Raw genomic sequence first — 12758 nt, forward strand, 5'->3', positions numbered from 1 at the left:
GTAATTATTTCCTCTTTTTCCATATATTAATAAGTAACAAAACCAAACCTTACAACCATAAACTACAGCATGATTCTGATAAAAGAACAGCAATGGAGTTCAGTGGAATAGAGCTAAATGCAGAAGTAAACCTGGCCAATTGATTTTTGACAAATGTGCTAATAAGGCATCCAATGGAGAAAGGAGTATCTTTTCAACAAATGATGCTGGTATAATAGGATATTCACAGCCGAAATGATAAATTTAGACCCTCACTTACCTCACAACATGCACAAAAATTAACTCAAAATAGATCTTAGATCTTAACCTAAGATGTAAAAGTATAAAACTGAAAGAAAAAACTGAAGAAAAAAGATTTTTCTAGATGAAACACCAAAAGCACAAGGAATAAAAGAAAAGCTTAGAAAACTGGATTGGTCAAAATTTTAATTTTTAAGCTTCAAAGGACACCATTAAGAAAAGCCACAGTCTAAAAAATTTTGGACAAAAGACTTGTACCCATAATATATAAAGAACTCAAGAAAGAAAAGAAAGAAAAAAAAGAAAAGAAAGAAAGGGAAAGAATGGATAACCCAATTTAAAATGTGCAAGAGATTTAAAAACACGTTTCATCAACGATATATGAATAGCTAATAAGCACATTAAAAAAAAGATGTTCAACAAACAAAGCATAAATACAGAACACAAATAGACTCATAGACATAGAATACAGACTTGTGGTTGCCAGGGGGTGGGGGGTGGGAAGAGATAGACGGGGATTTCAAAATTGTAGAACAGATAAACAACATTATACTGTATAGCACAGGGAGATATATACAAGATCTTATGGTAGCTCACAGAGAAAGTAATGTGACAATGAATATATATTTGTTCAAGTATAATTGAAAAATTGTGCTCTACACTGGAATTTCACACATTGTAAAATGATTATAAATCAGTAAAAAATGTTTAAAAAAATATGTTCAATATCATTAGGAAAATGCAATTAAAAACCACAATTATATGACATACTGGAAGAGCAAGGAGACAGTAAACAGATCAGTGATGGCCAGGTATATGGAGGGAGAAATGAACAGGCAAAGCACAGAGGATTTTTAGGGCAGTGAAACTGTGTGTAATACTATAATGGTGGATGCATCTCATTATACATTTGTCAATACCCAAAGAATGTACAAGACTCAACCCTGATGTAAACTATAGGACCCTGGGTGATGATGGCTCGTCAACTGTAACAAACGTACCACTTTGGTGCTGCTGTTAACAGTAGGGGAAAAAAAAAAAAAAACAGTAAGGGAGGCTGCACATGTTGGGGGCTGGGGTAGAAGGCATATGGTACACTATACTTTTGGTCTAATTTTGCTGTGAAACAAACTGCTCGGAAAAAAAAATGTCCATTTAGCAGGTAAGGGTATAGCTCTGGTGGTAGAGCTCACGCTTAGCATGCATGAGGTCCTGGGTTCAATCCCCAGTAGTATCTCCACAACAAATAAAGAAATACTCCCCCAAAAAACAAATGAATGAGTTAATTAATTGATTAATTAGTTTTAAGAATGTCTATTTAAAAACAAAAGAAAGGAAAGAAGAAAAGGAGGGAGAAGAAAAAGAAGAAAACCACTAGAATTATGATCAAAATAGACAGTAACAAATGTTGGTCAAGATATGAAGAAACCAAAACATTCTTACTGCTAAGAAAATAAAATGGTACACTTAGGAAAACAATCTGCCAGATAAGCACAGAGTTACCATAGAACCACAATTCACTCCTAGCTTTCTACCCAAAGGAAATGAAGACATATTTCCACACAGACACATATAGAGATGTTCATAGTATAATTCAAGACAGCCAAAAAGTGGAAACAACTCAAATGTCCATCAAATGGTAAACAGATATAGAAAAAGTAGTATATCCGTATATTCAGGTATGAACTATTTACATATGCTACAACTTTTTTGAAGATGGGCCTCAAATCATGACGAAAAGTAAAAAAGCAAAATGCAAAACACCACATAGTGTATGATTCCACTTGATGTGAAATGTACAGATAAGACAAATCTATAAAACCTAAAAGTAGATCAGTCATGGGAACAGAGAGGGACAGCAAATCAGTACCAGCTTTCCATTTGAGGTGATGGAAATGTTCTAAAATTTGATTATGGTGATTACTGCAAAACTATATATTACTAAACATCACTACATTTTACATTAAGGCAGGAAAATTTTGTGGCATATAAACTACATCTCAAAAATGCTATCCCCCCAAAAAGTGTTTGAAATAACAGTATGAATGACATTTAAAAATAAGAATTAAACACCAAAAATGGCTTAGAGTTAAAAATGGTTTCCTTGGAGAGTGAAAAAATGGGAATGCAAAGGGAAAAGAGAGAATCAAGAAGATGTTATATTGATTTTTGTAAAAAGCACTGTAGAACTAGATATTTATTATTATTATTATTCCTGCATAATTGGAAAAAACTTAATAAATTTTGTCTACAAATGTAATTAGCAACTGAAGCATTATGCTGTATATCAGAAACTGACACTGTAAACTGACTATACTTCAATAAACATAAATATGTACAAAAAAGTGTAATTAGCAATGAATTTCTAGCTACCATTTTATCAAACAAATTACTATCTTGTGGAATTTTGGTAAAATATGATAACATCAACAAATAATGTCATCATTGGAATAAATGTGTTCTGTCTAGTCCTCACCAAAATGGTAAGTAAGTAGTAAGTCAAAATATAATCTTCTAAATTAAGGGAAAGGCTTCTTTACTTAAATATCAAAACTGGATCTAACAAAACTAGTACATACCAGAATCTTCTGTGGGTTCAGTTTTCACTTTGATGGCGCCACAACTGAAAGGAAAAGAAGCCCTGATGAAGCTCTGCGTTGATGAGGGCCACTCACACAGCAAGTACTCAACTGCCCTGGATCTCAATGTAAAAACTCACTCATCTGACCAAGCGCCACGCAAAACTGAGTCACTTTAAAATTTACATATTTATTTCTTACATAAATATGAGCTGACAACTGACTTTAGTACTTTAATTTCAATCAACATTTTGGGGGGCAAAGTATAGCAAAACAACACAGAGTAGCAAATTCCATCTTACCATAAGGCCTTCCTAATCACAGTGTGGTCATCAGATCAATCACCCAGGAACTATTATCATTCAGGACTAAGTCAAAAGTATTTCCAAAGGACCCCCAAATGATTCAATTGCGTATTAAACTTCAAGATGTGGGACACAGGTCTTTCTAATATTCCTCAATAATTTAAACACTAAATTTAGTGAGCTGTGGAGGTTCATTGGTAATGAAATATGTTTTACCTTCCACCTGGAGATAGCATTGACCTTTCAGCATCTGTAACCATCACACGACCACCTATATACAAAAAAACAAGATTAGATTTAGATTTTTCCAACACTAATATTTTCAAAGAATGGACAAGGGGAGGTTTTCATAGCGCTGGGTCATTAGAATGAGTATTGCGTTAGTTTATAAGTGTCCTTGGTTCTCCCCTATAAGGAAGATAATTAAGGGTGATTATCACCTAACAGATTTATCCCCTCACCTACCAGAACCCTCCCTTTAACAGAAAAGCTGTTATTTTTTATCAATGAAACAAATAGAGCAATATACTATTACTCTAGTAATGTAGAGTAAGACAATATTGATGAATGAATGATGACCAAGATTTCTATTAAGAGTCATTTGGCAGAAGAACTGGAAAACAGTGACTGCTAACAGGTACAGAGGTTCTTTTTGAGGTAGTATAACAGGGATAAAAGACGAACATCTTGTAAATATACTAAAACTTACTGAACTGTACAACTGTACATCTTAAAATGGTGAATTTTATGTTTGTGAAAACAAAAATGGAAAAAAGAAAAAGACTGACCCCACCAAATGCTACCAAAGATGCAGAACAACTAGAATTCACATACTGCTGGTAGGAGCGTTAACTGAAACCACCACGTTGAAAGCCAGTTTCGCAGTTTCTTAAAAAGTTAAATACGTAACTACCATATGATTTCACCATTCCTTTTTAGGTATTTACCCAGGAGAACTGAAAATATATGTCCACATAAAAACTTGGCACTCAAATATCCATAGTGGAATGGAAATCCAAATTTTCATGGGCAAGTGGATGAGTAAACAAACTGTAGTGTATCTGCACAGTGGAACACAAATCAACAATAAAAAGAACTACTGATACATGAAACATTGATAAATCACAAAACAAGAAGCCAAACAAACAAAAAGGAGTACATACTATAAGATTCCATTTCTATAAGAACTCTAGAAAATGCAAAAAAAATCTACACTGACAACAGCAAGATGAGTGGTTGCCTGCAGACAAGGCACAGAGACAAAAGGAGGAATTACCAAGGGGTCTGAGCAAACTTGAGGGTGAAAGATGCTTCATTCTCTTGATTGCAGTGATGGTTTTCACAGTGTATACATGTGCCAAAACTTAGCAAACTGTAAACACGTGCAGTTTATTGTGTGTCAATTATATCTCAATAAAGCTGTTAAAATACTCTTAAACTGAAAAATACAATCCCCTTACAATCACAATTCTTCAATAGCTTTGAGAGTTGGTATGGCAAAAAAGCTGAACCATACAAACCATCCAGTGGGATAACTCATTATTATAACACCCTATAGAAATATTCTTTAATTAACCATCAGGCCCGAAGTTTCAAAATCAGCTTCTAGGATGAAAGACTTCACAAAATATAAATGACAAACTAAAGCTAATCTAGAAGACTTCAGAAAAAAAAGAAGTGATCATGAAAAAGTATGCATTTTAATTTAAACATGACAAATAACTCTATTCTTTCTCAATTTAAAAAAGGACATATACAAAAACCCACCAGCTAACATCATAATGGTGAAAGCCTGAATGGCTTCTACCAAATTTCGAGAACTAAGTTGCCAAAGTATTTCCAGGGAAAAATAGTCTTTTCGATGAGTTGGGGTGGAAAAATTGGATATCCACAAGCAAAAAGATAAATTTATAACCTTATCACATACCATATATAAAAATCAACGCAGATTTGACGATAGGGCTAAATGAAAAAATTAAAGCTATAAAACTTATAGAAAAAAGCACGACAAATCTTCATGACCCTGGATTAAGCACAGATTTCTTAGCTACAAGGACTTCATAAAAATTAAGTTTTTGCTTCTCAAAAGGCACTATCAAGCAAGTTAAAAGGCAACTTGCAGGATCTGACAAAATATTTATATCAAGAATATATAAAGAATTCTCAATTCGATAATAAAAAGGCAAAATAACCCAATTAAAAGCATGGGAAAAGGATCTGAACAGACATTTCCCCAAGGAATATACATAAATGGCCAATAAGCACATGAAAAGATAAACATTATTAATAATTGGGGATATGCAAATCAAAATCACAAGATACCACTTCACATCCACCAAGATGACAAAAAACAAAAAGACGTAACATAACATAACATACCGATAGGAATATAGAAAACTTGAACCCTCAAATGAAACGGTACAGCCACTTTGGAAAACAGTCTGGCAGTTTATAAAAAGTTACATGTTATAATGTAAAATTACCTAGCAATTCCACTCCTGGTTTTACATATTCAAGAGTAATTAAACTGTATGTCCAGACAAAAACTTACCAAGCACGTTCATAGCAGTATTATTTATAATAGCCAATGGAAACAATCTAAATGTCTATCAACTGGTGAATGGATAAAAGGGTGGTATGTTCATCCAGTGAAATACTATTCAGTAATGAAAAAAACTGATATAGCCAACAACCTGAATGAATCTCAACTGAATTATGTGAGAGAAAACAGCTAATCTCAAAAGGATGCATATTGTATATATAGTTCATTCATATAACATTCATGAAATAGTAAGATATGGAGATGATGAAAATATTCTAAATCTTAAAATTTTCTTTGACAAGTTGTATAATTCTGTTTTTAAATTTTTTAAAGTAAATTTACCAAAAATCACTGAACTATATACTTAAAACAGGTAAATTTAATGGCATGTCACTTACATCTCAAAAGAGCTTCTAAAAGTTCATCTTTTCATCATGGTGAGACTAAAACAAAGGTTACTTAATAAAAAACATACACTTGAGTGTCTATTATTTTGTTCCTTCTTGGTTACACTGGTTAAGGGGTTGCCAATGATAATGGTTATTTACTTTTTAGAAAGTCTCAAATAAACCTGGCTCCAAAGGGTACTCATCTTCTAAACATTTCTTTTCCCTTCAAATGGAATGGCTGGATATTCTAGAAGCAAGTCCTATTGAAATCCTCCACATTCTTCAAGGGCCCATCTAAATGCCCTCTTCCTCATAAAAGCTTTCCTGGGCTACAAAAGAATGCTTCTTCCAATCAACTTCCACCAACCATTCCTACAGTGTGGACACTGTGCTCTTGACGTGGTGACTTTCTGGACTTTTTATCTCCACCATTAGACTACCAGCCCTAAAAAGCTTTAATGCTTACACATGGTTGTGTATTCCCCTCATCTAATCTTGTGCCCAGGATTTTCACACCAGGATGTTCAATGGACATTAGGTAAATTAAATCCTACTTATAATTCTGGGAAATGAGGGCAGATCGAGTATTTGACCTTACACATTGCAAACATAAAACCTTGAATACATCCTAAAGTAAGCAGCTGAGCTGAAAACAAAGAATAAGTCTCTGCTTTTTTAGCTCAATGACTTCTCATTGGTTTATGTAAACATCATAATACTCCACTCCAAAAAGTCTTACATCATACTCTCAAAAAAAATAAAGAAACAATTAAAATGTATTAAATTTGATACAACAGGTTTAGGGACCCATCTAGTTATCATGTAAGCAGAACAATCACTTACCTAGGTGCTTCTTTGGCTCTAGGAAAGGTCTGTATTAAAACAAAACAAAAAAAATATATGTGAATATACAAAACTGTCAAACAGCACAAATTTAAATGAGTTCTACAGCAAATAAGAATTTTTAATACTGTATTAAAATAAGCTGAATATTCAAGCTTATGTGAATAAACTGTTGAGGGCAAGAGATAAAGTATTTCACCTCTTAATGATAAATGAAATCCCTGCTTTGTTCTCCAAAATCCATTTCAGGGTTGCAAGATCATAGTTCTCAGGGTGTTTAAAGGCAACTCCTTCTGGAAGCCCCTGCACTACCACAGCTGACTGATCCCGTAGCATCTTTTCATATGGAACAGGTACCACTGTTGATTTGCCTAAAGCTTTCCCTGGGGTTAAGGGACAGGAGTGAGATAGAAAGAGGATAATCATTAAATGGTAAGATTAAAAAAAACGAAACCATTATTAGTTTATCATGGCTTAATAAATGATATTTGTATTTTGGTAATCTGATTTCAAAACTACTTTCAAATACTACAGGGTCCTATTCCCAGAAGTCTAAACCTGAAACGAATCCAAAGTGCCAAAAATGAAACTATATAAAATGTTTCTATAAACCACCCCCACACAAAAAGAACAATGGTCCCATCCTGGTATAACATAATCTTCTCACATACAATTCAGCCTCAGAACACAGAAGTCTGACAAATCCAACTGTTACCATAAAATACCAGGCAATTTGTGGCTGATACTCTCTTTGAAAACTTATTAAACTCAACCTACATTCACAAATGAGTACATTCTGTCATCCCTCTGTGTGTGTATCAAGCAGAGAGCTCACAGATGCTAGGAACCCCATCCCTCAGAGTTGAATTTTATCTACAACCTCACAGTGTAAACTATATCCTCCCTGCTTTCTCCCTTTTTCTTAAAAAGAGCTTTATTTCACACACATAATTGGATTAACCAAGTTGTTTTTCCCCCAGGGTCTTGGTGAGATCAGCACTACATGTCAAAAATAAACAACATTCTTTCAGATTATTATGATGTGTTGCTGTAGTTTCTTGGGTGGGGGATGCTGACAGTGGAGAGGCTGTGCATGTGTGGGAGAAGGGGGTATAGGAACTCTGTACTTTCCTTTCAATTTTGTTGTGAACCTAAAACTAGTCAAAAAAAAAATCTAATAGCTACATTTGTTTCTGGGTTCCTACAAACTAGAAATAGAAAGTGAGGTCATTTCTATAAAATCTACTTTATCCTAAAAGAAAAAGGAAAAGCAGGGAGGTGGGGTGTGTGTGAAAAAAGTGAAGTTATTCATAGTGTTAACTCAATATTTAGGAATTAATCCATTCAATTTGTGAGTGTGTTATATGATTGTTAAGTCAACTATGTAAGCTACTCTTTAGAAAACTCAACTATATAATGCATCTTTTAGAAAATTCAAGTGTATAACCCTACCGTAGCAAAAGCAGAAATAGTCCTCAACTGTTTTTCTGAGTGTTTCAATCTCTACAGCATCTACACTCATCCGATTGCCCTGCGTTGTAGACTTCATTTTATGCATCTCTGCAGCCTTTTCTTCTTCTTCAACACCTGTAAAATATCAATGATATAAAAGGCCCATATTCATTATCTTAATATTTGACTTTTACTAAGAATATTTTTTCTAATGCTAACATTTATGATTTGACAGAAAGGAAAGTGAGAGGAGGAACTTTAAAAACACAAGCCTAAAAGACATAAATGACTTGAATGGAAATAAGAAATGGTGATCATCTCTGAAATAAGTGTAACTATAACTAAAAATTCTACAAAGTACAAACTAGGTACTAGTAGTTTTCAATAGAAAAAAAAATCTGAAGAGTAATTTATCAGCCACAAACGTGATACAGGAAGATTATCACCACAAAAAACATCCTTGGCTTGTAAAGTCCGACACAATACACTAGACACTTATAGCTACTAAGCACTTGAAATGCGACCAATCCAAAATAAAATGTGTTACAAGTTTTCAATATTCACTGGATTTTGAAGACTTTGTACAAAAAATAGTATGTAAAATACTTATCAATAATTTTTCATATTGATTACAAGTTGAATGATGTTTTAGGTATCTGGTTAAAACATAATCACTAAAATAAATTACATGCTTTTCCTTACATTGTACTAGAGAATTTAAATCACCTAAGTGGTTTTTCTTTTGGATTCATTTTTTCTATTGGATAGTACTTCTCAAAACCCTGGAAAAGAGCTTAGAATTCTCCCCCAAGAATTTCTAAAACTGAATCATATATCTATTAACTAGGTTTCAGAAGACAACTATTGAGCCTTATCTGCAAAATAATTTATAGAGACAAATATTAGGTACTTAAGAATTATATCCAAAGATTATTCTGTTTGGCATCAAATTATTGGTAATAATAAAGTATGAATACTAATAGGCAAGGACTGCAATTTGCAAGTGAGGACAATTCCCCAAATGCTTAGTCCTAACCACTGAAGAACCACATTAGCAAGGCAGTATAGGGAATGGGACTATAAACACAGCTGCCAGTGGGATTACAGTATTCATAGGACAGATGGTAGCTGATATACACATAATCAAAGCAACATTATTAGTATAACTTTAAATATACAAACATAATCAAAGTCTTTAAAATTCTCAAATTGATAAAAATAATGGGAAAAAATTTAAATAATTACTATCATGAATCTTAAAAGAATATAGCTGGGGCAGAATATAGGGGAGGGGAGAAGATATGTTTTTTAAAAATACAATTGAGAATTGAAATTAGTGAATTAAGAAAACTATTTTTATTCACCCATTATCTGCTCAATTTATCGTGAATTGGATCTAACTTGATAATGGAAATTTATGTTTGGATCTTACAGACATATGTATTATATGCCTATAGATGTCTTTAAGAAAATGCTGTATCGGGGGAGGGTCTAGCTCAAGTGGTAGAGCGCATGCTTAACATGCACGAGGTCCTGGGTTCAATCCCCAGTACCTCCTCTAAGAATAAAGAAACCTAATTACTGCCTTCCCCCCAATAAAAAATGATAAAAAAAAAAAAAAAAGAAAGAAAATGCTGTATCACTGAGTTAATGTAAAACCTACAGTGTTAGGGTAAACACAGACATCTAAACTGCAATGCTGTGAGAGGTCCTAGGTATTAACATCCTACAATAAATTTCTCTATTGCATTTGTTCCAGTGTCAAGGATACTGAGTGGATGAACTCCCAACTGGAGGATTGCTAAACTCACTGAGGACTCTAACCAGATGACTCAACTGAGTTGAGGAGACATTTTTAACTGTGCTTCATGCTTACACAAATTTAACGCACAGAGAAAGACTTGTTTTTTAACACACCACATATCAGGAAAAGAACTGCCTATTTGAATGAGAACTGTTAATCAATTTAAAATTTTTCTACCTTCTCTCTAACGTGTTTCACCATCTGGGTGATGTCAAGCAAGGAGCACAATACATTAAACATTTACTATTTTTTTAAGCTCTGCAGTCTTTTCCCTGCTATGTTACCATGTCAGTGATTCATTTTGAACATTCTGAAATGTCTCCATGGACACTTAAGAGTTTTTTAGGTATAAATCTCATTCTGCTTTAGAATAAAGTATGACATGTGTTATCCATAAATAGGCTTAATATTTATGAAATACAAAACATAAAAAAAAATACTTACAGTATTTAACAAAATCTTTCTGAAAATCCTTTCTGGTATTGACAAAAGCACGTCCTCTCTCAGTTCCAACAACAAACACGTCTGTTTCATATACTGCAATGCAGGCCACTTCTGCCTTGGACTTTGCCAGTTCTTTACACTGAAATGCAAGTATCAAATATTATGTTACATACAAGTATTTAAAAGTACTGTTTCTGCTGGATGAATAAAAAACCTTATCACTTGAACTGTCTTAATACCTCATCTGTAATCTGGTGAATTTCCTTGTTTCTGGCCTTAAGTTATCATATACAGAAGAGAGTCCCCCATTTTTTAAGGTACCTCTCTTTCTAAAGTTTTTTATCCTGATTTTAGACCGAAGTCACAGAATTTATAATAAAAAAGGCAAAAATCTTTTGTATTGTTATAGATCAAGAAACAGACACCGATTTGCATACAGGCTTACTGGAGAGTTCTCCCAGTAACACCACCTGTGCACCTGTAGGGGAGCAGGAATCTGCAGAGGGAGAACTGATAGCTGCACAGATGCACCGCAGGAACTCTGGAGCTGGGACTGGGGTCCTTCAGAGACCCTGGGCAAGGGAGCCTCTAACTTAGCTCATAGAAGCTGGGAGATTGGTGCCACTAGTCCTGAAGAGCGGGACTGGAAGCCACATTACAACTTCCACCACATAATCCCACCTCCACAAGTATCTCCATATGTATACACCATTGGAATCCTATTCAGATGAGTACACTTCTACTAAGCATATTCCTATGAGATTAAACATTCTTTAAAATCTTAATAGAGTATATATATACCATTCCATTTTATGAATAAACAATAATTCATTTAGAGCAAACCTTGTGAAAATGTTGGTAATTCCAATTATCACTCCTAAAATAAGCATTGAAACAATAATCTGGGTACAAAATGTTTGTGTATCTTGAATGACTATCTCAGAAGAGAGTCAGACATGAAACAACAGTCGAAAATAAGACTCTCAAAACCAACTGAAAATTGTTTTCTAAGAAGGTTCTATCAGTTTACACTCCCACATGCACTTCCAGAGGAGCTAACTCACAATATCCTAGCAAATATTGTGCAACTTCCTCAGAAACACTATAAAAGGATACTTTAGTATAATGGATAATCCACTAATTAGCATTAAAATTAAAGAGGATTCTACCTTAGTTTTCTGTAAATCAGCCTATCTTTTGCTTATTTTTCTAATGTTAGTGTGTTTCTCTATTGATAGAAGTGTCTCACTGACTTTAGGCATAGAAAAGCTGTTTATGGAATTAAATACATAATTACATATATTTTCTTCTGGTTTTAAAATTTCTCAATATAACTATCTTTTATTTTTACTCATCTAGAATTTAACCTGACATATAACATTTTTTTTGCCAAATAGCCTGCTTACAGTATCATTTGTTCTGTTTTGTTTTTTGGTGGCAGTGGAGGCAATTTGGTTTATTTATACAGTAGCATGTGTTGAAAACTACAGCTTCCTCCATTTTGTTTTTGATTTATATAATAACCACCATCTAATTTCTTAAATGGAAATTACTTGGTAAAATATTGCTTTAAAACAGTACCTTGAATAAGTAATTTTATACCTACTTTTAGAAATCTTTTGAACTGTAATAAAGCCACAGTAGAGAACTTGTGAGGTGATCCAACAACCGTTCCCAGCTTGAAGAACAATGCTGTACAACAATGCTGTACTAAAATTTTGCTGTATTACATTTATATGAGATGTACTGAGGCTGCTCACCTGTAAGGAACTAGTATTTACTTACCTTGTGGTAAATGGGGGTGCATTCTTGCTGCACTATCCACACTCTTAGTTGGACAACCCTGTCACCAAAGGCAGTATTTATGAAACAGCAAAGCAAGATTCATGTACTGTCGAAGGATTAGATCAAAGAAATGTATGGGGCAAGTGAAGGATGAAGCCGACCTATACACCTACAATTATACTTCATAGTGTACAGCTAGGAACATGAGGAGGGATACTTTAAGCCCTGCTGGTGAGGAGGAAATAAAAGCTGCCAAAGATGGGAAAACTACAAAGACATTCTAAGGAAGAGAACAGGTCCTATGTGATCCTGTGTCATTCTACATGGAGAAAAATATTTTAAAAGGTATTTAATATCAATAGAGTAAAATTTAAT

The 12758-nt window shown here is 33.8% G+C and overlaps 1 protein-coding gene across 7 annotated transcripts in view; it reads right to left on the bottom strand.

The window, feature by feature from the left end:
- Positions 1–12758, bottom strand: part of GTF2I (general transcription factor IIi) — a 93328-nt gene that overhangs the window by 57090 nt on the left and 23480 nt on the right. For all 7 annotated transcript variants that reach the window (XM_072943089.1, XM_072943086.1, XM_072943088.1 and 4 more), the window contains exons 3-8: positions 10599–10737; positions 8351–8485; positions 7098–7281; positions 6899–6927; positions 3341–3395; positions 2820–2863 (exon numbers count right to left, since the gene is read on the bottom strand). In XM_072943089.1, coding sequence (XP_072799190.1) covers positions 2820–2863; positions 3341–3395; positions 6899–6927; positions 7098–7281; positions 8351–8485; positions 10599–10737 — 586 coding nt within the window. The remainder of the gene's footprint in view (positions 1–2819; positions 2864–3340; positions 3396–6898; positions 6928–7097; positions 7282–8350; positions 8486–10598; positions 10738–12758) is intronic.

Source organism: Vicugna pacos, chromosome 18, assembly GCF_048564905.1.
Source record: "Vicugna pacos chromosome 18, VicPac4, whole genome shotgun sequence".
In the NCBI taxonomy this organism is placed as follows: Eukaryota; Metazoa; Chordata; class Mammalia; order Artiodactyla; family Camelidae; genus Vicugna; species Vicugna pacos.